The 27,049-nt window shown below is 42.5% G+C and overlaps 1 protein-coding gene across 3 annotated transcripts in view; it reads right to left on the reverse strand.

Moving 5' to 3' along the window:
* Positions 1 to 27,049, reverse strand: part of LOC126361556 (DNA-directed RNA polymerases I, II, and III subunit RPABC3) — a 430,768-nt gene that overhangs the window by 197,052 nt on the left and 206,667 nt on the right. For 2 of the 3 annotated variants that reach the window (XM_050007799.1, XM_050007800.1), the window contains exon 2: positions 18,012 to 18,095. In XM_050007799.1, the coding sequence (XP_049863756.1) occupies positions 18,012 to 18,095 (84 nt within the window). Of the gene's footprint in view, positions 1 to 18,011; positions 18,096 to 18,227; positions 18,331 to 27,049 lie in introns of those variants that run through there. The other variant, XM_050007801.1, reaches the window with a different exon arrangement.

Below are 27,049 nucleotides of genomic sequence, written 5' to 3' on the forward strand. Positions count from 1 at the left end.
CAATGGAGATACTATGGGAGACAGTGCTGCCAAAGCAGAGTTACTAAACACAGTCTTTCGAAATGCCTTCACAAAAAAAGTAGGTATTCCAGAATTCGAATCAATGACAGCTGCCAACATGTGCAACGTACAGGTTCCTTTCAGAGTATGCTGATGCACGAGCTCCACTCTTAGCAGTCATGTACGACCGTTCGCTCGACGAAAGATCCGTACCTACAGAGTGGAAAGTTGCACACGTCGCACCAATATTCAAGACAGGTAGTAGGAGTAATTCACTAAATTACAGGCCCGTATTATTAACTTCGATATGCGGCAGGATTTTGCGACATGTATTGTGTTCGAAGATTATGAATTATCTGGAAGAAAACGGTCTATTGACACACAATCAAAATGGATTTAGAAAACATCTTTCTTGTGAAACATAAAAGTTCAAATGGCTCTGAGCACTATGGGACTCAACTGCTGTGGTCATTAGTCCCCTAGAACTTAGAACTACTTAAACCTAACTAACCTAAGGACATCACACACATCCATGCCCGAGGCAGGATTCGAACCTGCGACCGTAGCAGTCACACGGTTCCGGACTGCGCGCCTAGAACCGCGAGACCACCGCGGCCGGCGTGAAACATAACTAGCTCTTTACTCGCACGAAGTGTTCAGTGCTATCGACAAGGGATATCAAACTGATTTTGTATTTCTGGATTTCCGGAAGGCTTTTGACATTGTACCGCACAAACGGCTTGTAGTGAAATTGCGTGCTTATGGAATATCGTCTCAGTTATGTGACTGGATTCTTGATTTCCTGTCAGAGAGGTCACAGTTCGTAGTAACTGACGGAAAGTCATCGAAGAAAACAGAAGTTCTTTCAGGCGTTCACCAAGGCTGTGTTATAGGCCCTTTGCTGTTCCTTATCTTTATACACGATTTGGGAGACAATGTGAGCAGCCGTCTTAGGTTGTTTGCAGATGACGCTGTCGTTTATCGAATAACAATGTCATCAGAAGATCAAAGCAAATTGCAAAACGATTTAGAAATTATTTCTGTATGGTTTCAAAATTGGCATTTGACCCTAAATAACGATAAGTGTGAGATCATCCACATGAGTGCTAAAAGGAATCCGTTTAACTTCGGTTACACGATAAGATGTCTAATCCAAAGGCCGTAAATTCAACTCAATACTTAGGAATTACAATTACGAACAACTTAAATTGGAAGCAACACACAGAAAATGTTGTGGCAAAGGCTAACCAAAGACTACGTCTTAATAGAAGGACACTTAGAAGTAACAGATCTAGTAAGGAGACTCCCTACACTGCGCTTGTCCATCCTCTTTTAGAATACTACTGCGCTGTGTGAGATCCTTACCAGTTGCGACTGACGGACTACATCAAAAAAGTTCAAAGAAGGACAGCACGTTTCGTATTATCGCGAAATAAGAGGTGAGAGTGTCACTGAAATGATACAGTATTTGGGGTGGACATCACTAAAACAAAGGCGTTTTTCGTTTCGGCGGAATCTTCTCACAAAATTCGTCACCAACTTTCTCCGCCGAACGCGAAAATATTTTGTTGGCACCGACCTACATAGAGAGAAACGATCACCATGATAAAATAAGGGAAATCAAGAGCTCGTACGGAACGAAATGTGTGTTCGATCTTTCCGCGCGCTATACGAGATTGGAATAAGAGAGAATTGTGAAGGTGGTTCGATGAACCTCCTGCCAGGCACTTAAATGTGACTTGCAGAGTATCCAAGTAGATGCACCATTGCCTGTGTTCTATACAGATACTAATCGGGCAGCAACGACAATAATTTATGTCCTATCAATAACTGCCTGGAAGAAACACATCAGTCTGAAGTCACTTCCGTGACTTTCTAGGACACGGTCAAAGGAGTTATCTGGTTTCATTGGGACGTGCAGGTCCAGTTTCGCATACCCTCGCCTCTGAATTCTCCAGGGCACAAGGTAAACCCCCGTTAGCAGCCTCTTACTCCAACTCCGAGTGTCTGGTAATGATCTTCACCTTGCGACTTTCGCAAATCATGTTACCGGACAGTATTCTGACGTATCTGATCGACAACGCGTCTTCAGTTTTCTGCATTAGAATACAAATGTGCCGTATCCAACAGTATCAACGGCCTCTGGAAGAAAGCTTTCGCGTGACCGAAGCAATACGAAAATACCATCCGTAATAGCCTTTGTATTAATACGCTATTCTGACAAAGCTTAATTTCGTTTCGACTTACATTTCCGCTGCAAGCATGATTAACCCTAGATTACTAAACCCTCGTAAAGTATGCGTCTGCAGTAGGGTATAAAACAGGATATGATGTGCTTAATTAGATATTTAACGCACCAATGGAGATTTAATAATTATAGTTAACTAATGCATTAGTTTTAAATTATGATCGCTCTGAATAATACTCTTTACGATCTCGTTTATCAAACCACCTCCGAACAGCTTTAACTTACGCCTCCGGGCAGGAACTGACTTAATGATATGTATTAAAAAAAAACATCCGTCCGTACAGTAAACTAGCAGAAGTGTGGTTGTAACATGTTCACGTATCTCGAGTACTTACACATGCAGTCCGTTAAAGGCAGAAACACTACGCTACCCATCAACTGGAACCAGCTATCACTAAACGTTATGCGTAGCTTTCAACAGCGATTGTGTTGTAAAAGTCGTCTGTGTGTTCAAAAGTGAAGAAGGACGGAAAATTATAGACGACATCGAGGTCGTTAGAAATTTATTGCTAGCTCAACTAGACAAGAACAGAGAAGTTAATTGGCTATGGTATTGCTGAAAAAACCGTCGCGACATTCTTCTCAGTTATTTAGGGAACCTATGGGAAGCCTAAATGAGGTTAGCTAGACGCAGATTTCAAACCTGTCTGTACCGTTTAGTAATCTAGCGTTTTAACCACTGCCTCACCGCGACAGGCATCCGCCTCTGTTCACAATACTCGAGTATCTACGTCTGTATGCTACAATTTCTTTTTTAATGGAACAAACAGCTTTTGCATCAAAAGCAGATTACTATCGAGTACAGTGAAACGCAAACGGCGAATGCTTTCCACTGAGATTTAAGTGCCACGTGATGTACATTACATATTACAATTAATTTTGTTTCTTGGAGAAAATGTTTTAATTCCCTTCACAAAATACGTTGTCCTACAAGTGATAAAAAGTTTCTTCCAAAGTGTGTAGCGACGACTGACGATTTCCATGGTGTCCACTACATTCGATAGAAAAACGTTTGCAGCTCCTGTTGTTGTATCTCAGGAGTTCGAATCTTTTTTATTAATCCCATTTGCTTTGCGAATATTATCTCTTTCACGATCGAGTGTTAGTGTTTGCGGTGTCGCGGAGACCTCACAAAATAGGTTGGATGTTAGAAAACTTTTGCCATATAGTTTGCAATAGCAATGATACAATGTGTATCAGATCAGTCTAAGTTGAGAGTCAATGTGAATCTGCTGTTATTACTTGGGAATATTAACATATTACATACAAAACAAGCAGACGTAACAGTCAACAGGGAAGAACACATACCACAGCTTAGGTAGGCTTCTATTGTCAATACATTCTTCCCTCATCAGCTGCATGAGCTACCGATAGTGACGCATGAAACGGAAATTGTGGGACTAACATCACCAACTGCAATGGAGCGCAGTGCGCTCGCCGCTATCTTCCGGACACGCCCCGTCGCGATCACGCGCTCAACGCATGCCGCACTGCTTCTGCGGAGTCTATTAGTATATCCCTAATTGTCCTGGACAGGTACTCTGTGTCAGTGGATGAACTTCATCCCGCAACACTACAAAAATGCAATACGCACAAGAGACAAATAATTAACTGTTGCACTTAACCTGTGCTGACAGCTAACGGCCATGGTATTTCTAGAGGGTTAATTACTTACAAAAAGCAATATCGACATCACCAACCTCTTCCTCTCGTGAGGTAAGTCTACAATCTTTTCTCAGATGGACCATGTTTCCATGGAATATAAATCTACACTGAAGCGCCGAAGAAACTGGTATAGTCATGCTTATTCAAATACAGAGATGTGTAAACAGGCAGAATACGGCCCTGCGGTCGGCAACAAGTGTCTGGCGCAGTTGTTAGATCGGTTACTGCTGCTACAATTGCCGGTTATCAAGATTTAAGCGAGTTTGAATGTGGTGTAACAGTCGGCGCACGAGTGATGGGACACAGCATCTGTGAGATAGCGATGAAGTGGGGATGTACCCGCAAGACCATTACACGAGCGTAACATGAATAACAGGAATCCGATAACACTTCAAATCTCCGACATCGCTGCGGCTGGAAAAAGATCCTGCAAGAACGGGACTAACGACGACCGACGACTGTAGAGAATCGTTCAACGTGACAGGAGTGTAACTCTTCCGCGAACTGCTGCAGATTTCAATGCTGGGCCATCAACAAGTGACAGCGAGTGAACCATTCAAAGGAACATCATTGATATGAGATTTCGGAGACGAAGGCCCACTCATGTACCCTTGATTACTGCACTACACAAAAGCTTTACGCCTCGCCTCTCGGTCCATGAACACCGCTATTGGACTGTTGATGACTGGAAACATGTTGCCTGGTCGAACGAGTCTCGTTTCAAATTGTATCGAGCGGATGGACGTGTAAGGGTGTAGAGACAACCCCATGAATCCATGGATCCCTCATGTCAGCAGGGTACTGTTCAAGCTGGTGGAGGCGTTGTAATGATGTGGGGCGTATGCAGTTAAGTGATATGCGACCACTGATTCGTCTAGATACGACTGTCAGGTGACACATACCTAAGCATCCTGTCTGATCACCTGCATCCATTCATGTCCATCGTGCATTCCGCCGGACTTGGGCAATTCCAGTAGGACAATGCGACACCCCATACGTCCAGAATCTGTACACAGTGGCTCCAGGAACATTCTTCTGAATCTAAACTTCCGCTGGCCATCGAACTCCCCAGACACGAACATTATTGCGCATATCTGGGATGCCTTGCAACGTGTTGTTCAGAAGAGATCTCCACCGCTTCGTACTTTTCGGATTTATGGACAGCCCTGCAGAATTCATGGTGCCAATTCCCTCCAGCACTACTTCAGACATTAGTCGAGTCCATGCCACGTCGTGTTGCGGCACTTCTGCGAGCTCGCGAGGGCCCTAAACGATATTAGACCGGTGTACCAGTCTCTTTGGCTCTTCAGTGTATATACACACGCTTGTCACACGCCCATCTTTGCACATGGCAAGGAGAAGCAACATTAATATTTCTGTGATCTTTACTTCGCAAGTAAAAGGTAGGAAAAAACTCTTTGCAAGGATCACGCGCAATATTTTATTATTCCCATAGTTCTCGTGTTAAAGCGTAAGCAGTTCAATCAGTTACAGACCCCAGCCAAACCATGGTCCATAAAACTACGCCGCGCAGTAAGCGTGTCAAGTTTTCAGCAACGTCCAACGTAAAATGATGAGGTATCTGCAGACCATTCCGAAACAGATTCAACAAAGCTCTCGCGCCGACTAGAAGACCCTGTGATAAAACGTGCCGCTCTTCGTTGTCTCTTGTCTGTCTCTTCTATTAATCCAGACAGCTGCGCAATACTCAAGAATCAGTCGAATAAGAGTTTTGCATCTCACCTCCGCCGTGGATGGATTACATGTCCTCAGATTCTTCCTATGGATATTAGCCCGGCATCTACTTTTCTTACAATTCGTTTTATGTCGTCATTCCACATTAGATTGCTCCGGGGGCTAATACTAGTTATTTCGCGGTAGTTAGTATTTCTACTTATTTGTCATCCACTGTGTTATCGAACAACAGTAAAATTCTTCGCTTATTAATATGTAATATGGTACATTTACTTTCGTTCAGGATAAACTGCCAGTCTCTGCATAATTTATCATACCTTCGTTTTTTTTCCTGCAGTTAGTTACAGTATTTTGGCGTTGCTACTTATCAGTGAACAACTCGCAGAGCTTCCGATCTTATGCACCAGATCATTTATAAAAATTGTAAACATTAAGGGCCCTATCACACTTCTTTGGGGTTGTACTGAAATTACCTGTAAATCTGTCCATTTTGTTCTGTTAAGTGCGACGTGATGAGTTCTCTCTGAAGGTAGACTGGAATGCAATGGCAAATCTGGCAGACACTCGGTAGGTCTATATTTCTTCACTAAACGGCAATGCGAGGTATTATTAATGCTTTCCTGAAGTCAAGGAACATAGCATCTCATGCAGGAACAGTGGGGATCTTACGGAGGAACAGAGCGAGTTATCTTACCATGATCTCTGTTTGTGGAGTACAATTCTTCCTCCAAATAATAATACTTTCTTGCGGCTCTGTGGCTAGGTGGATGTCTTTCAATTAGACGCCACTTCGGTGAGTTGCGTGTCCCTAACCTAATCCAGTAATCCAACCGCGGGAAGGAGTGAAATCTGAACCACATGTCGTTCCTAACGACTCCTCACATCACTGAAACGTGAAGGCTGAGTTAAAACGCACACTGAAACATTAAAGGTCCGACTGGGATTCGATCTCTCGACCATTTGGTTTCCTATCAAGCGCTTTATCGCTAGACCACCAGACCCGATTCCTCTTCCAAACCAGTCGTAATCGTGAAGATAACATCTGAGTTAGACACTTCTTGAATACGGGGATGACCTGCGCGTTTTTCCGGCCATTAGGTACCCTTCGTTGCTCCAGCGTCCTAAGATAAACTGCTGCTAGAAAGTGAAAACATTCTTTCCCATAAGCTCTGCAGAAGGTTCATGTACTCCTGGGTCTCAATATCCGCCGTTTTGGTGATCGTGGTGTGATGGAAAGGAGGAACTGTGGTGAAGCAGTTTCTGTATTTTGAGAGTTCTCTCTATCATTTTACATAATCAAGCACCAAATATCGAGTGTCACCTACCGGAGTTGAACATATCTATTTGCTGACAACAACGAAGGTGCTGCGTGTTATGCTCCTGGTATGGCGTAAACAGTTCCAAACTTTCCTCACATGGCAACGCTGATGTAAAATCATAAGGAACAGCAGCATATTCGTGGTTATTCTGAATGTGGTTCTAGATGCGACGGGCATTCTCTTTAACCATTCTGATTAGGAAACCTTTTTTTGGCAGCAGCTGTAACTACCTATAAATCTATTTACAGCTCCAACATTATTTCTTTCATATCTGAATACGTGGAACCGTAAACGAACTGTATTGATGAAAAGAGCCGAATTCCCACACGCCAACGAAAATTACGAAAATCGATTTAGACACTGAATGTACACACAAACTCACATTCAAATCGCGAATAAATATCGCATGAAAATGTACCCGTTTCATAAACATGACCTGCGCGTTTTTCCGGCCATTAGGTACCCTTCGTTGCTCCAGCGTCCTAAGATAAACTGCTGCTAGAAAGTGAGAACATTCTTTCCCATAAACTCTGCAGAATGTTACAGGTATCCCTGGGTCTCAATATCCGCCGTTTCGAGGATCGTGGTGTGATGGAAAGGAGGAACAGTAGTGAAATGAGTGAATTCGGTGCAGAATATAACGGAAGCCATTTCACTTATTTTCATAATGACACTGCTGCAGGCTGGAGTAATAAATCACACTGAATGCTGTTCTCGACTGTCTTCTTTTGACCCTTGTACACATGAAGGGGATACGAAGAGAAACATAGAAATTAACTGGCAAGTTTTATACTGGCTTAATTCTCAAAAGCATGTTTGAACAAGATATAGAGAGGGTGATTTGTGCAGCTCATGGAGCTTTTTTTCTCTCCCAGAATTACAAATGACTGACGGTGTACATAAAACTTCTAAGTTATATGACGAGGTTTGTCGTGTCAATGCTATTAAACACTGTAAAACACTGACTTACACAAACAAACCATCAAATAAACTTATGTGCTTCATCCAGCGGAGACCTACAAAGGAACCGCGCCTGATCATCATCACCGATTTCGTCCAAATTTATGATATATGCAGGGCTTGGCCACAAACGAAAGTGACAGGAGAGGGAGCTCAAGGTGGCCAAGCATTTAGAAAAAAACTAGTATTACTGGCGCCGGCTGAGCGAGGCATGAGCCATTTATGTTAGGCTGGTTTCCAGGCAGCGGCTGACGCAAGGAAAGAATACAGAACGGTAAATGGTTCAAATGGCTCTGAGCATTATGGGACTTAACATCTGAGGTCATCAGTCCCCTAGAACTTAGAACTACATAAACCTAACTAACCTAAGGACATCACACACATGCATGCCCGAGGTAGGATTCGAACCTGCGCCCGTAGCAGTCGCGCGGTTCCGGCCTGAAGCGCCTAGAACCGCTCGGCTACAGAACGGTAATCCGAGGGTTGTGTGGTCGATATCTTATGTGGCAACTATTTTTTATTTTCAATTTTTCCTACACTGTAAACAAACCGAACTAATGCTAAGTGTGTTGTATTCATTAATATTTTCATGAAAGGCGTGAAAATGAAAAGCAAAGATAGGTTTGAGATTGTAAATAAAGGCTTGTACTTACAGCGTCCACTAGTACTCTACAAATAATATTTCAAGAAGGGATTGTAATTAAACCGTAAAAAGCTTCGTATTCCTTTAGTTTCATTTTGTTCTTGGAGAAGACTATATCAAAATACATTCCATTGTACATCACCAGCTATCCTTCCCAATATTTGCAAAAATATGCGTTATGAGTGGTTTTATGCCAAACTACGCAATGAGAAAGGACACTTTTATGAATGTAAACCACGTTTCTATAGAAACATTAAAACAACGTAATTGTATAAATGCGGTGTTTATAACGTGTGCAAAATGTCGGGAATTTACTGCTTCCCTATTTTTACGGTGAATGCACGAGTAAATTACCAACTGTAAAATAATAAAAGTAATTTCATAATCTAAGTTGACGTTTACGCATTGCTATCAGGAAATTTATTTGCCATTTCAATTTTTCCTTTGCCTTCCGTTTTCATGTACTTTACGAACATTTTAATAAATGCAAGATACTGTACATTATATCGGTTTATTTCCAAAGTGCGTCATGTAAAAACTGAGAAGAAAGAAGTATCCGCATAAGGACTCGATCGCACGATCCTCGGATTACCATTCTGTAGCCTTTCCGCTGCGCCAATCGCTCCCTGGAAACTACGTAAACAAAAGTGGCTCATGTCTCGCCTGACTCGTGCAAAAAATACTATTTTTTCCAAACATTTGGCCACCTCGAGCTGCCGCTACTGTCACTTTCATTTCTGGCCAAGCCCTGCATGTAGCGCAAATTTGGACGAAATAGGTGGTGACGAGCAAGCGCCGCCTTCTTGTTAGACCAGTTCTGAGAGCATAACTTTTAGGACAATGTCAGTAGCTCTTAAGTTCAACAAAGAGCGCAGTGCTGAAATCACTAATGCTGAACATCAGCTAAAATTATTGTCGTACGTTTGCGTGTGAATGTAAGCAGACATGCTTAGTAATGGTTTGTAGTGAACTATGCTTCCGTTCAAGACTGCATGGAGCTCTTTTGAGACGTTACAAGAACCGACAACAACTCACGGATAATGAAGCTGACAAATATCAACCTAGATATACAGCAGCAACTTTCAGAAGTTCATCAATGCAGTCACTCATTTCACACGAGGTGCATTCAAGTTCTAAGGCCTCCGATTTTTTTACTCCGGACTGGAAAGAGATAGAAACATGCGCATTGTTTTAAAATGAGGCCGCGTTCATTGTCAATACGTCCCAGAGATGGCAGCATCGTACGGCAGATGGAATTTTACCGCCAGCGGCGAGAATGAGAACTGTTTTAAATACTTAAAATGGCGACGTTTTCCTTACTTGAACAGCGTGCAATCATTCGTTTCCTGAATTTGCGTGGTGAGAAACCAATTGAAATTCATCGACAGTTGAAGGAGACATGTGGTGATGGAGTTAGGAATGCGTCGAAAGTGCGTTCGTGGGTGCGACGGTTTAATGAAGGCAGAACATGGTGTGACAACAAACCGAAACAACCTCGGGCTCGCACAAGCCGGTCATACGACATGATCGAGAAAGTGGAGAGACTTGTTTTGGGGGATCGGTGAATGACTGTTGAACAGATCGCCTCCAGAGTTGGCATTTCTGTGGCTTCTGTGCACACAATCCTGCATGACGACCCGAAAATGCGAAAAGTGTCATCCAGGTGCATGACGACCCGAAAATGCGAAAAGTGTCATCCAGGTGGGTGCCACGAATGCTGACAGACGACCACATGGCTGCCCGCGTGGTATGTTGCCAAGCAATGTTGACGCGCAACGACAGCATGAATGGGACTTTCTTTTCGTCGGTTGTGACAATAGATGAGACGAGGAAGCCATATTTCAATCCAGAAACAAAGAGCCAGTCAGCTCATTGGAAGCACACAGATACACCGCCATCAAAAAAATTTCGGGTAACCGCCAGTGCTGAAAAATGATGGTGTCCATGTTCTGAGGCAGCGAGGGCGTATCCTTTACCCATTGCGTTCCAAAGGGCACTAGGTAACAGGTGCATCCTACGAAAATGTTTTGAAGATCAAATTCCTTCCCGCACTGCAACAAAAACGTCCGGGAAGGGCTGCGCGTGTGCTGTTTCACCAAGACATCGCACCCGCACATCGAGCTAACGCTACGCAACAGTTTCTCCGTGATAACTTTGAAGTGATTCCTCATGCTCCCTACTCACCTGACCTCGCTCCTAGTGAGTGCTGCTATTGCCTCAGATTTTCCAGTGGTCAAAACAGACCGCTAAAGAAGCCTTCGCCGCTGCCATGGAATCATGGCGTCAGCGTTCTGAAAAATGTGTACGTCTGCAGGGCGATTACGTCGAGAAGTAACACCAGTTTCATCGATTTCGGGTGAGTAGTTAATTAGAAAAAAAATCGGAGGCCTTAGAACTTGAATGCACCTCGTATGGAAGCGTGTATCTTTAAAGAGAAACGGCGGACAGGTGAAGATGATACGCGTCGAAAGCGGAAGCTTTGCTTATCTCTACCACGACCCTGCCTCCACCATGGAGAGCACTGGATTTCAGCTCTAGTTATTTAACATAACAGTAGACTTTATAGTCTATGCATACAAAACAAATTGAGAGCAAGATGGAAAACACATGTACTCTGTAACAATGATAAAGATTTTTGTCAAAGCATTTCATTTGAAATTAAAATATAGCATTTTACAAAACTGGTAATTAACTGCAGGATTTAGATACCACGACTTAAACGCGAAGCAGCAGCTGTTAACGAACGCACTCAAGGATTAGTTAGAGCACAGATAAGGTAATCCTGCACAGTATACTCTAACAGATAAGAGGTCAAAGAACGATAAACCACAGATATCGTTGCGCAGCTGATCAACTCATGAACACAAACGTACAGCGGCTGCGCCAGCAACCATTGTAAACGGGTCTACAGAAAAAGAGGAACGACGTCGATGATAAGAGAAGTAATTAACTTTGTTTTATACGTGGCACTCTTTCGCCGTGAGAACCACTCTATAACCTGTTTCTTCTTTCCCTGATTTTCCTTCTTCTTCAAATGTTTTGTGGCACCAGCATACAGCCACTGTCTCTTGTATGCTGGAACTCCAAATATAAAGGAAGCTAGCGTTGTTTCAGATTACGCATCGCTCGTAGAAATGACTTCAGGAAGCTTGCTTAGGAAGTATGAAGACAAATGTAGCTAAAAAATCACTACAGATTTTTGAACATTGTGCTGGAGTGCTGCCACAATTAGTCTTTTAGATCATTTGTGCAACACGTAATGCTCTATGACGAAGCACTTTAAAAGCTATGAAACAATTACTTCTACTGATTGATACATATTGCGTATTACTTACGACCTCATGTTGCAAAATTTAGATGTGCTATAGGTTCCGTCTGAGCAGAAATAGTTTCAGGGAGAAACATTTTCAACATAGCGTTGTTATCTGTCAGACGTCTGATATCGTCAGACAAATCATCAAAACTTCTGATAATGCCATTAATGCACCGTACTTAAGAGCCAAAAACGATGAATACTATGAATTGCTAACGATTACAATCAATTCCACCTTCGAATGGCTTTTTGAAGCAAAATGACAGTTGATGGGAACTATATGTTATTTATAGCCCACAATTGTGCACGAAGGACGTTTCTTTGTAAAAGATCGATGTGCACTACAACATTAAAGCATAATATACGTATTATCGAATGGGAACAGACAAAATCTGTAAGTTATTGTTTCGTTTATCTACTTGACTTACAACCAGCGACTCGCCCCGGCTTACTTCATTCATTGTTTCTATTCTTCGTGTTACTAGAAATTTTATTTATAATGCATTCTTTCTGATTTTTCATCTGCCGTTTTTTGTCCATGGCGCTACAAGAATGTGTGTGTTAGATGTTTGTATGACCATTAAATGTTTGACGACTACGCTCCAAAACAAGGTATGTCACATAACGAAAAACACAATTCTGACACCATTGGACAGCCAATAGAAACAGATTATTTAGTCTTTCTTTACAGTTCAGCATTTTCAGGATTTTTAATATTACGAAAAATAAAAAATAATTAAAATCACATGCACGAAGATTGCAGTCGTTCTGTTTTAAAGACAAAATAACAGAAAATGATACAGTTAATACCATGGTTAAAATCTTACACTAGATCGCGTGTTATTACATTTAAACCAAATAACGTCATAAATATAACGTTCATAACAATTTCGATGAAGACTTGAAAATAAATATTACCACACCTGACGTGATTCAAACCCACAACCCTTTGCACAGGAACGTAGATTGCCCACTGCGCCACAACACCTCCCTGTGTACAACATTTTACGCTCTAGAATATTAGGCGACATTCCGAATTTCTTTCTTCGTCGATTTCTCGCAAACGTAGGCCACGGATGTGAATGGCTGTAGGATGTGATACTTGGGACCCTAACTAACTTCACCGAACAGATGGGGTTGAAGATTCGATCCCATTCATGTGGACATCTCGATGAAGGCTGAGAAGACTCCAAAACTTAAAAGTTTTTTCTTCGTGATCCGATTTGGAGAAAATAAAGCCTGTATGTTGCCACAGGCTATGCCCAAGTTACGTGTTAAAATCCTTGAAAATTCGCTCAGTAGTTTTAAAGAGTACTACACTATGTCATCAAAAGTATCCAGACACCCCCAAAAACATACGTTTTTCATATTAGGTGCATTGTGCTGCTACCTACTGCCAGGTACTCCGTATCAGGTACCTCAGTAGACTTTAGTCATCGTGAGAGAGCAGAATTGGGCGCTCCGCGGAAATCACGGATTTCGAACGTGGGCAGGTGATTGGAAATCTCGTGTACAGACATATGACACAAGTGACACCCACACTTCCAAACATCCCTAGGTCCATTATTTCCCATGTGATAGTGAAGTGGAAACTTGAAGGGACACGTACAGTACAAAAGCGTACATTGACTGACAGAGACAGTCGAGTAGGATCGTAATGTGTAATAAGCAAACATCTATCCAGACCATCACACAGGAATTCCAAACTGCATCACGATCCACTACAAGCACTATGACAGTTAGGCGGGTGGTGACAAAACTTGGAATTCGTGGTCGAGCGGCTGCTCGTAAGCCACAGATCACGCCGGTAAATGCCAAACGACGCCTTGCTTGGTGCAAGGAGCGTAAACATTGGACGATTGAACAGTGGAAAAACGTTGTGTGGAGTCACGAATCACGGTATACAACGTGGCGATCCGATGGCAGGGTGTGGGCATGGCGAACGCCAGTGAACGTCATCTGCCGGCGTGCGTAGTACCAACAGTAAAATTCGGAAGTGGCTTGCAGCCCTTGTTTTGCGTGGCACTACTACAGCACAGGCCTACATTGATGTTTTAAACACTTTCTTGTTTCCCACTCTTGAAGAGCAATTCGGGGATGGCGACTGCATCTTTCAACACGATTGAGCGCCTGTTCATAATGCACGACCTGTGATGGAGTGGTTCCACGGCAGTAACATCTCTGTAATGGACTGGCCTGCACAGAGTCATGATCTGAATGCTACAGAACACCTTTGGCATGTTTTGGAACGCCGACTTCGTGTCAGGCCTCAACGACCGACATCGATACCTCTCCTCAGAGCAGCACTCCGTGAAGGACGGGCTGCCATTCCCCAAGAAACCTTCCAGCACCTGACTGAACGTATGCCTGCAAGAGTGGAAGCTATCATCAAGGTTAAGGGTGGGCCAACACCATATTGAATTCCAGGATTACCGATGGAGGGCGCCACGAAGTTGTAATTCATTTTCAGCCAGGTGTCCGGATACTTTTGATAACACAATATTCATTGCATCCTGTTACACTCCCTTTATCACCTGCCATCAGTGTTTGGCGAACAATTTATATTTACAGACGTCACGCGTTTACTGTTTCATTACGAAGGTGGTATGGAAAGTTCTCAGAATCACCAAGAGAGGTCAGCGCTAGCGCAACAAATTGTTCACGTGAGATTATATATATGATTGTTGCCTCTCAGCACGTGCCACGTCAAGGCTCTTGGAAGAGAGCTGTGTCGGTGACCTGGTTCTGTTGCTGTCGCCGTTCAATGATTTGCGAAGACGGAAAAAAAAATCGAGATTCGAGTAGTGATTAAGTCTTCGTAAAGAAAGATACGAAAGCAGAGCACATTCATGCTGACTTCCAGAATACACTGGGGTACTCTATTCCTTCATGTTCAACTGTTGCCAAGTGGACAGATGAATTTAAATTTGGTCGGGAGAGCTGAAGTGATGATACGCGCAGTGGTCGGCGAAGATGTGCCACTAACCCAGAAATCATTGCAAAAGTGCACAAAATGGTTATGGAGGATCGCCGACAAAGTATGTGAAATTGCTCACGCCTGCCAGATGTCATCTGAAAGGTTATATACCATTTTAACTAAAGAATTAGAAATGACAAAAATTATCTGCAAGATTGGTGCCGCGACTCTTGACGCTGGATCAAAAACGCTTGAGAATGGACACATCGGAACAATGTTTGGCCCGTTTTAAGAGAAACGAACAAGATTTTTTGCGCAGGTTTGTGACCACAGATGAAACTTGGGTGCACTACTACACCCCAGAGAGAAAACAAGTCAACGCAGCGGAAACATGCTGATTCTCCGCCCCCAAAGAAAGCAAAGACAATTCTTTCGGTTGGAATGGTCATGGCATCTGTGTTCAGGGATGCGAAGGGGATTCTGTTTGTCGATTATCTCCCCACTGGGCAAACAATTAGTGGAGAATTCTATGCTAACCTCCTGGACAAATTGCAACAAAAGATACGCGAAAAAAGACAAGGTTTAACAAGGAAGAAAGTCATTTTCCATCAAGACAATGTACGCCCGCACACATGTGCCGTCGCCGTGGCAAAATTACACGAACTAAGGTATGAATTGTTGGCACACCCGCCTTATTCAGACTTCCATCGCATCCCAAAACTGAAAATTTTTCTTTATGGACGAAGATTCACTTCAAACTAAGAATTGATATCCGGAGTTCACAACTATTCTGCAGACCTGAAGGAAACTTATTTTCGAGATGGAATCAGGACACCGGAACATCGGTGGACTAAGTGCATTAATCCACAAGGAGGCCACATTGAAAAATAAAAAAAGTTTCGGTGACGTAAGTACTTTTTCTCTATTCCCTTTCGAAAACTTTTCAAACCACCCTCCTATTAGTATAGATGACATGAGACGAGAAAGTTTGCTTATCTAGTTGTTCGTAGAGATATGGAATTGTTTCCTCTTGTTAAATTCGTATCTACGAAGATTTGTACAATCAAACCACGGGAGAAGAGCTTGACTAGCTTACTACCTACACTTCATGTACTTTAAATACCAGTTGCGTACTGTCCTCTTCTGTGCAGAACTGAGTAATTCACCTGTAGGGAATCATTTTGTAATTCTTCTATATATAAAATTTGCTTAGGATTTGACGATACTCGCGACGTGTACAGAAAGACATAGTTTTGCTTGTTATAAATTAAGCCGATCATTCATATGAGTTTAGGAAGAACAGTAAAAGGAGGACGGAAATTTATGCAACTCTATGAACGATTTCCATCCGGGCAGACATCTCCAGACTTCATCGTTGGTATAAAAAATGTGTGTGATATGTTGAGTCTGACGAAACTACTCCATACGTATCAGGTGAGAAACGCGAAAAATCACTGAAATTTACTTTAAGAATGTTTTCCTATGTAGTAGTACCTGAAGAAGAGTTCTGGATGTTGAAAGCGGATAACTGAACAGTTGGTGCAGAAATATGATAATTTTCACAAACTTACGAACTTTCTAATCATTTCAGCAGAATCTTTTAGGTAACTATCAATTTCAAGTCGCCAAACCTGCTAAGTTTGAAAATTCAAACTGCCCATGAACTTTTCAGTGAACAATCTTTTAACAATAGGAACTCGCATTCTGGTTGGGAGCTATACATCTTGTTCAAAAATTGTATTTTATATTACTCTTACAGTATCGAACGACAATCTTAAAACGAAGTACAACTACTCATGAAGGTCCACTGTGTGCTGTAATAATCATATGGCAGCGAAATATAGCAGATATACTAATGCAGAACATATTTACGCTGAAAAAAAATAGTTCCAACTTTGGCCACCAGGTGCAAATGTGGCGCTTTAAAGCATCTCATCAACGTCTAGTCTCATATCGAACAAACTGTGTAACTCGTAGATCATAATAAAATCAACATTATGCCATTCGCACTTGTTTGACCTTTTCGGCCCATGTCATGATCCTAAACCATTACACGTGGAAACATTTCTATACATCTTTCTTGTATTCACAGCGCCATATTTGTCTCTGGTGGCCACACTGGAAACTATTATTCCAGCATAAATTGATTCTCTATTAACGCATTAGAATATCTATCAAGTTTGCTGTCAATATTGTGACTACAGCCCACACTGGACCTCTGTGAGTAAATGCACCTTAATTGTAACCATCCGGTACTTAACACAGCATTGAATATCACACACGACACGCCCAGCCTGCCATCTTTCGGACTTCAAGGGTCTCTCTACAGTAAGCCACTCACTACACATGCTCTAGCATCAATCTAAATAATTACACATGAGAATACATGGTAAGGCATACAAGCGTTTAGTGGTAGCTTTTTTACAAGTTTAAAGTTTGATGTAAAAAATTCTAGTATTTTCTACATGGTAAAAGGTCAAAACTATATACGTAAGTTTAGCACACTGAAGTTTTCGGTCCGTTATCAGGTCTCGACGAAGTAATTTCGTATGTATCACATTAATCTCGACTGACTGCTATTTTTCTTTGTGTTACTACGTACCATTTTCTTGTTCTAGATTTACCATACTGCTCCTGGGGCCTTGTCATCCATCTTAACTTAAGAAAATTGTGCACGTATATTTTCGAGTTTTGCGGATGTGAAGAATTTTGTGTTGGAGACGTAAACATGTTCTAAAATCTACACTCAGGCTAGCTAGTTGGCTATAACACGACCTTTAATCAATTCCTGTGTGACCTCTCAGTTCTCTGTATGCCTAGCTAATGCTTACACCCGTCGGTTTGTGTGTTAGTACAAAGAAACTAAATAAATTAATGGAAAACGACAGGAATAAAAGGAGAGAGATGTAGCGTAGAAATTTATAATCTGAACTGAAAACTGAATCGCGTCTCTCTTCACCTTCAGTTCGCAGATGGAAAAAGAAAATTACACGTACACATATTCTGTAATGTTCTGTAATGTGTTTCCTAAAATAATACAGAATAAAGTTAAAATAAAACTTGCAAAATGTTGGTACGATGATTGAAATGTTAACAATATCGTCACTAGGAACCATGTTAAGTGTGAATAAGTTTCGTCCACATGATTCAGTGCACTGCACCAGAATTATAGACCGCATCAGCAGGATGATTTGGAAAGAAAATGGGCGATATCATAAGAAATAGGGCGCGTATGCATTTTCACAACTTACCCAATTCCATGGGGTACAGCCACGTGTTGACGTCGAGAATGAGGTCCATCTTGAAGGACTCACTCTCACAATGCAGGCGGCTCACTGCACAGACAAGAAAAGAACGAGACTAAGCAACAAGTCAAAAGAAAGGTTACGCCGTTTCCGGCGCTTAAAGACACTGACTGCTGACGCCAATAACATAAATTGCTACAACCTCGACATGCAGTTCCTTACATCACCAAATTAGCGAACAACAATCCATAAATGAATTATTTGGACAGGCGAGTGTAATGAAATCCGATCCACTGTGAAAGAGGAGGAGCGCTTAGGCCGCCAAGCGCAAGGATTAGCACAACCCACGCGGCTATGGAAAGGACGAAACGAGCGGGCGAGGCAAGTCAACTTCCCGGTTGTTTGTTGTCAGCCGCTGTTAGCAGGCTGGGAGGGGAGGGTGATGTTGCGGTCACGCTGACGTCACAGTCAGCTGACTGCGCAGCTGCCAGCGCGGCCGCCGCCGTGGCCTTCCTCGGAAAGCCACGCCGAGCAATGTTCCCCAGGTTCGGAGGGGCAGTACAACTCACGAACATCGTTTCAAATCTGCGTCAGGGAGTGTTCTCTTGTGAAAAAGATAGTTTTAAAACCACGTCACTGTTTTTCAGACTTAACGGATCAAATAGCGAATTGTGAAGCAGCTCCGTAAATGTTACCTTATACGTATCTGAGTAATTTCAACAGTAAGAGTTAACACTTCGAAAGCGGCCACCTGCTTGGACACGCAGCAGATTCAGGAATTACAGCGACGTTGGTGTGCCTACTACGTAAGTTACATAGCGACGAGCACTGCAACTGTAATGTCCTCCCGAGGGTCTCAGTTAATTATGTAGTGTATTACGTCACAAGCTGTGCGTACGTAAGGCATAAATGCTCAGCGTAGAGGCCGCGATTCGTTCTTTCCCAAAACTTGCATTTTACAATTAAGATGCTGTGAAAACAAAAACTCACTTGTACTTGTGTGCTAAACCAGATGGTAAATCAAGACAATGAATATCTCTTGCTGCATTACGTGGTTTTTAGGTGTCTGGGTCTTATTTAGTGAAACACGACGGAAAAAATACTGATGCTCGTTCTTTCATTTGGACAAGATAGCAGAGTAAGTCGTAGCTGCTCTAGACGAAAGAGTTCTATCGGTACCCAGGTTTACATCCACGAAGTACTAATGCCGAAAGCAGGAATGATTTAAAATGTTCAGCAGTATTAATTATTTCCCCTCTTCGGCGAATTATCCCAGTCGGTAGAGTGATAAACGCAGTGCTCCCTCAGTTTAGAAAGAGTGGCAAAGCAATGGGCAGTGGGCTTTTTTATGAAGCATTCTTGAATAATATTCACCTTAGAAGCGAATAAGCAAAACTGCGGAAATTCAATGTAGGATGGCTGGATAGAGAATTGAATTTGGCTTCTCTAAAACAAAATCCAATGTCTCGTAAGAGACCCCCCCCCCCCCCTCTCTCTCTCTCTCTCTCTCTCTCTCTCTCTCTCTGGTCATTAAATATAAAGCGTGCGGTCCGATTCAGATAGTGTGTGAAAAAAACTGTTGTATTTTAAATTTAACCACTGGAATTTGCATATTATTTGGTATCTTGTGAACAGATTCCTAATTTATCGAGATGCGTGAAACTGCCATATACTGGAATTAAAATCAACCTGAGTGTATGGCTGGCAGTGACACGAAGGCATCCTATATAGACCTTTCATTTGCCGATAATCTTTCTTAAAAAGTGCTCTGGGTGTCTGCAAACAAACCTGTCAAACTAAGTTTTCTAATTATCTGTGCATAGAGCTCGAAAACATGCGATGATTCATGTATTACACAAAGTGACAAAGGTTCCAGATAAGCAAGAATTGCGATTTCTCAATGGCAGCGATGATTATTATGAACGGTTTCTTCACCATTTGAAGAGTGTGGGTGGATAATATGACCGTCACTTTCCATTACAATTCAGTAATTTTACACACACACACACACACACACACACACACACACACACACACACACACACACCGGAACTGCCAAGTACACTGCATGACAAATTCATTTGGTACCTCTTAGAAGAACGCCAAATAGAACATTAAAAAATCTACGAGGAAATTCTTATTTAATTCGCTTATTCTGAATAATGGCCACTGCACTCAATACATTTCTTTCTCGTTCCAATGGCTTCTGGCGTCCGCATGATCAACCCCACGTGCCTCAAGGAGATCTTCATTTGTGGGAAGAAGCTGACGTTTCATGACAACTTTAAGTGACAACGTGACAATATTAATGACGTAGCGCGGGTGTTCAAGAACTTTGAGACAGACTGCTGAAAAGTCTTTACAAAATTTCAGCCCGAGTACCGTGGCGCTGTAATGATGGAAGAATAAGTTGCCGATTTTCAAAGTTGGTCTGACAGTAACAGGGCCCTAACTCAGGAATTCTTCCGCATAAGACTTCCCAGTGAGGGTTTTTTGTAGGCTGCATGCCACCCATTTCAAGAAACTCGGTAAGATAAACGACATAGGCACCACACTCTCCTTTGTTACAAATCGGATTTTCATCCGGCGATTCAAGTGCTCTCAGTTTCAACAACACACTATCCCTTCTGCAATTTGGTTGGAAATTCTGCATATGATATGACATCCGTCTCGTATGTCTCCTATAACAATGAGATGCAAACACCGAAAGGTCCATATCCGAATTATTGAACCGTTTCTTTGAAGCAACAGAAACGATGTGCCATCTGTTCCCCTGTCATGGACTACGGTAACTTCCTCAACTGAAAGTGTTCTTGCAGGATGGTGTAATTTAAAGGCGCAGGAGAGAGTAGACCTCTTCCGTCTAGCTGTGTGTACGTAAATCACTCGATAAAAAGAAAAGTCAACTGGTGCTGGAAACATGCCCGAGTCTGAGACTGAAAAATACGAATTAAGTGAACAGTACACCTTCTCTCTTCTTCCCCATAGACACTGACTAGCGATCTCACACCCTGAGAAAATTTTGTTGTTGAGAATACGCTCATCGCATTTCTCAGCATTACTCCAACGTCTCGTTACGCTAAAGTGGTTTAAACCTATAGAAAAACATATGTCTTTACTACAGCGGCGAATTGTCTCTGTGGAAATAAAAGAACAGAAACAGATTGTGGCGTGTTCACTTGTACATCCATCCTCAACTGCGAAAATAAACAGTGAATTAAATCGACAGCAAGACTTGTGCGTCTTATGACCACTGTTCATCATCACAACCGCCGATTCAGGGACGCCTTTTAGCCTTATACGACTAGCGTGGAAGACAAGTGGTTGCTGCTGACGTGGCGGCAAAGAATCCCGAGGAGGCGGTTGCGAAGTGAGGTGGTCTTTTTCTCCTGTTGTAAAGAGCGGAAGCAATGCCAAGGCCGCGACATGTGACCCAGCACAGGTGCCGGCGTGACAGCCGCAAAATCAGTTACACGTGACACAATTTGCCATCGCGTCGGCAACTTTTACGCAGTTGTTCGTAACGATACAGCGTACAGTCTCAGCTTCGAAAGATCAAACATTTTCACAGTGTGCTGGGCCACGATATGAATCTATTTGCAAAATCTTCACGGAAACAACATCACGACAGTACACACATATGGCAATGAGTGGAATTGTGACAGGATTTCCTAATTTAGGAAAGAGTGTAAACTGTTACAGTGTGGTTCTCTGACAGGTGCTCTTTCTCACAGCAGAATATAAGAATAATTTATTTTCGTAAATGAAACACGATAATCTGCTTTATGAATTTGACTGGACCACGCTTATCGTTACCATTTTAATAAGTCATTATCATTTAAACTCGTGCTGGGTACAGACAAAAGATTTATGAAAAGGAAGTTTAAATTTAATGAGCCGTCCACCTAGACGTCTATTCAGTCAGATGGAAAGGGATGGGGACTAAAATCGGTCCACACCCTAGTAATAAGCCCGTACTCGCCTCCACGACTTTCGGAAACATGGGTGGGCGGACGAGGATTTATAGTCCGCCCCTTCTGACGACCTACTCAAAGCACGTAACTACTGCGCCACTTCTCTCTGTACAGATAACATCTGAAATTTTCTTTGGCATTCCAAATGCTGCTACACAGAACAGGAAACCTGATCTTTCACATACAGTTTATAACAAATTCATCCGTATGGGACGATCGCAGACGCAACGAATTTGTTGTTATCCTATGACCTGCCATGCTCTGCTACTATACAGGTTGATTACAATTAACTAAAAGAAATAAAAAAGCCGAAGCGACGTAGATGACGCTGAGACAAGTAAGTTGATACGCGACACACACTCGAAAAATGGATGACAAATGCTGAACATGTGGCCAGCTGATCCTACCTTCACCGGTAGGAGTGGTTCTACACATCGCTCCGCTTGGATACTCTGTCTACGAAAACCTTTTGTAAAGTTGATCTGTTGTAAATGTAGTATAAAATTATTGCCCTCGGTGGAACTATGAAAAAAAAGCTGTTTTAATTTTGTGCTTCTTTCATTTTGCCCTTTTTTGTTCAGACTGTTTTTTAGTAAAAAACACGTAGATCATTTAATGGTAGCGATGCAGTTCGGAAGCCTATACTTGTTTACTTGTGACGCTTTGCGGTAGGTTTTTGTTGTATTGTACTTTGCAATTAACCAGCGGAGACCGCGAGACCGGTAAATAAAATAGTTTATCTTACCTCAATGTAAACACGTAATTGTCTAAGGCAATGCAAACAAGCACTGCCTGCCAGGTGCAAGACTCAAAGCCTGAGCCCCACGCGCTCAAGTCGCGTACATAGGACCGGAGCCATACCGACTTGTGCGACAGATCCATAGGCTCCACCGCTGCACGTGCAGGGAGGTACGTCATCTGATGACGTAGATATTCAGCAACTGGTCATCCACTTTTGGGGTATTTTCCGACATTCGCGGCCCGATGCGTCTTGTAACGAATTACTTGTCTCAGTCATCTACGACGCTTCGGGGTTTTTTAAACATTAATAAGAATCACCGTGTACAACGAATCTGGTAAGTCTGCATGATCTTCTGGCGCACTACGATATGCAGTGGCTGCACAAGTAAGAACGGTTAATGCCTCAAAGAAAGACCTTTTTCAACGACAACACAGTTTTTAGTATCTACCTACATACGGCTGGCTAAAGGGTATTTTTTTCCATACCTCTCATGAAGTTTACTTTCCGTACCATTTACGCTCGGAAGGTGGAAAACATGAGTGCTTTTTTGCCCGACCGCAAGCTACAGTTAACTGTATTCTATCCTTCATTCTCCACACACGTGAGCGAAATGTAGGAGATACGCCTTAGGAGCTTATTCCCCGAAGTTTTCCTTCTGGCGTCCGAAAATTCAAATTTCTCAATGTTTCAGTTTCACTCACAGACACAGGGCAAACAAATCTGCACTCATTCCCTCCGCCCTTGCTTGATATCCCTATAAGCAGAAGGACCCCACACACTTCATAGCAGTCTTCTCCTGTAAGTCAAATTATATGTATACAACTTTTTTAGCAGACAACTTTCAGAGTCTGAGTATGCTATGAACCAATCGATGCCTAAACTGAACTAAAGTGATGGTTTCATATACCACATTTTGTCACCCCCAAGCATCTGAATGACACGATTGATCTATTCAAGACTAATTTATCTAATTGTCAAGTGTTACTATATTTTCATTTTTTGTGAAATGCATTAAGAGATAGCTGTCAATCTTTACCCTAAGTTGACAGTGTGTGTGTTACCACTGTTGCATTATCGTCGTTACGCACTTCTGTTAACTGTGGCTTCGATTAACACTTACTTTAAGCCTGTCAACAGATACGCGCATACAGTTCTGGAGCTGTGTGCGTCTGTTTCGAAGATGCTGTCGTATCAAATGTAGACGGGAGAGTGGGTGGACTGCCAACCTCTTTTTGAAACCTTCAACTTTTAATACTTCATACAGTTCTTTTACCGAGTCAAGCTTAACAGTTCGAGTAGGGAAAGGATGCCGGAACCAGCGGGCAGCGTGTCTCATGCACTGCTATACGTAAGCAGCAGGCTGGACGGCTGTGGAGCCTGGAGCGGAGGGCACCAATTTCGGCGAGGAAACACTGCTGCCAAGGCCGGCGCGGCGGCACCCGCAAAGGAACAATGACGGCGGGGATTTCCTCTGATCTCTCTCCTCGCCGACACCAGCTGCGGAGAACTGCTGCACTGTATTCACTTCGCTTCAAATGAGACACGTGTTCCATTGTCAAATGGTTCAAATGGCTCTGAGCACTATGGAACTTAACATCGGAGGTCATCAGTCCCCTACAACTTAGAACTACTTAAACCTAACTAACCTGAGGACATCACACACATCCATGCCCGAGGCAGGATTCGAACCTCCAGTCGCGCGGTTCCGGACTGAAGCGCCTAGTACCGCTCGGCCACCGAAGCCGGCTGTTCCATTGTCAGCAATCGGGCTTCGTACATCATATATATGTACCACGAAGGAATTATCCGATAGGGACGGAATTCGGTAGATTCTGATGTACATTTACACACAAACGAATGAGTACAATTTCAGAAGAAATGGATGATTTATTCAAGAGAAACAGCTTCACAAATTGCGCAAGTCATTAACGAACTGGTCCACCTGTGGCCCTTATGCAACAGTTATTCGCCTTGGCACTGGTTGGTAGAGAAATTGGATGTCCTCCTGAGGGATATCGAGCCAAATTCTGTCCAACTGGCGCGTTACATCGTCAAAATGCCGAGCTGGTTGGAGTGCTCCGACCACAGTGTTTCAAACATTCTCATTTGGGAAAAGTTCCAGCAACCTTGCTGGCCAAGACAGGGTTTGGCAAGTATGAAGACAAGAACTCTCACGATGTGCGACCGGGAATTATTTTACTGAAAAGTAAGCCCAGAATGGCTTTTCATGAAGGGGCGCACAATATCGATGACGCACTGCTTTCTTCTCAGGGCGCTGCGGATGACAACCAAGGGGGTCCTGCTAAGAAAATAAAAGCCACCCTAGACCATGAATCCTGGTAGTTGGGCCGGACAGTCAGTTTGGTATCCCACCGCTGTGTGGGGCACCTCCCGACACGTCTTCGGCCTACTCACTGACTAGAGTAGAACTGTCTTCAGAGATCAGTCCGCTTCCCACTGAGCTCCAATGACCAGCGAATATCACCAGGAAGGTAGGTAGTGAGGCGGAAGGAATCCCAAAGTGAAATATCTGGGATGTTATTTCCAGTTCTGGAATTCGTCTCATAACCAAGAGAACCTCCCGAAAACCTTGCTTGGTCAGGGCGACTATGTGTGTAAGACGTTGCCACAACATGTACCCTTCTACACATAACATACAGTAGTTTCAATGCTGCAGATGTAAATCCCAAGTAGATATCAAAAGGAAGTAGTCATAACTTGAAACTGCATTGTCACGGAGTATCATAAGATCAGGTTTTCCCGAAATTAGCTTTTATTAACTTGTCTCGATTCTCTTGATTTTCCCGATACCTCCTAATTTATGGATTACTGTTACTCAGGCAACAGAATGTGCAATATCAAATATCGATGAGGATTTATCAGTCGACTTTTTTATGGAACAGCCATTACCTTCGCAGCACCTACTGACTGATGCATTGTTCATTGCAGTGGACACATACTAGCAACTAAGGGAGGAAAAAAAATCTGCCTTTATTCAACTATAAGATAATAAACAGAGATCCAATTCTAGTTGTTTCTACATTTTTACACCGGAGAAGATTTACTTCTTCAAGTAATAACAGTGATTTGATTTTTTAACAAACCCCATAGGTGTTCCTAGATCGTTAGAAATGTTTCTCCTAATCAAGGAAAGACTTTATGTACTCTTAAGCGACTGAAATAGTCGAAAATGTCTTTAATGGTGTTTATTGTGTCTGTACTGCTCCGTTTCCACGGGAAGATTGAGAAAACCAATTCGTTGACCCAAACTGCATGAACCCTACTAATGGTCTGAGAAGTCTCTTCACTACAAGCAGTTACCGAGATGGAACAAACACCCGAGTCAATCAAACCTTGCCCTTCGCTTCAACAACTACAGTGATACCGAACTGCCTCATAGAAAACAACTCCCGAATATTATACAGTGCAAACTTCATGTTTCTAGCCTTCCAATCGGCCCATTATTTAAAGGAAAAATGAAACATCTAAGTTTACACCTCTATACATTACATTACGGTAACAACAACCAACAAGATTTTATTGTCTCTTGATGGTCGAGTCTTTCCAAGCGATCTGGACAATAGTACATACCAGTTCAAAATTCATACATACGGGAGGAGATAAATTTGTAAAAGGCCAAAAACAGAGGATGATTCCAGCTGGATTACAACATAGTGAGACGGAGATTGTAAAGTTAGAAATTGGACTTTAAGACGTACCCAGAAGCAGATATAGATTCCGACCACACTTCAGTAATTATGACGATATGGCTGAAGTTCGAAAGACTCGTCCGGAAGAATAAATGTGCAAAGAAGTGGGATACTGAAGTACTAAAAATGATGAGATGTAATTAAAATTCTGAAAGGTTACAGATACTGGGATACTGAACAACACAATAGGCATTTCAGTTGAAGAAGAAAGGATATCTCTAAAACGGGCAATCACAGACGTTGGGCAAAAAAACATAGGTACAAGGAAAGTAACTGCGAAAAACCTTGGGTAACAGAAGAAATACTTCAAGAAGGAAGTACAAAAATGTTGAAGGGAAGACCGATATACACCAATATGTCACTTAGCAATGAAATAGTGTAGGGAAGCCAAGAGGACTGGCTGCAGGAGAAGTGTGAAAAAGCAGAAAAAGAAATACCAGTTGTAATGCCCGATTCAGCATATAGAGAAGTCTTAACAACCATCGTGATAATTAAAAGCAAAGGCGTCAATATTAGAAGTGCAGGAGAAATTCCATTTTTGGATGCAGAGGTTAAGTAATCGTCGGGGCAATTAAAAGCAAAGGCGTCAATACTAAAAGTGCAGGACGAATTCCATTT

The sequence above is a fragment of the Schistocerca gregaria genome, chromosome 1, assembly GCF_023897955.1.
Source record: "Schistocerca gregaria isolate iqSchGreg1 chromosome 1, iqSchGreg1.2, whole genome shotgun sequence".
NCBI lineage: Eukaryota > Metazoa > Arthropoda > Insecta > Orthoptera > Acrididae > Schistocerca > Schistocerca gregaria.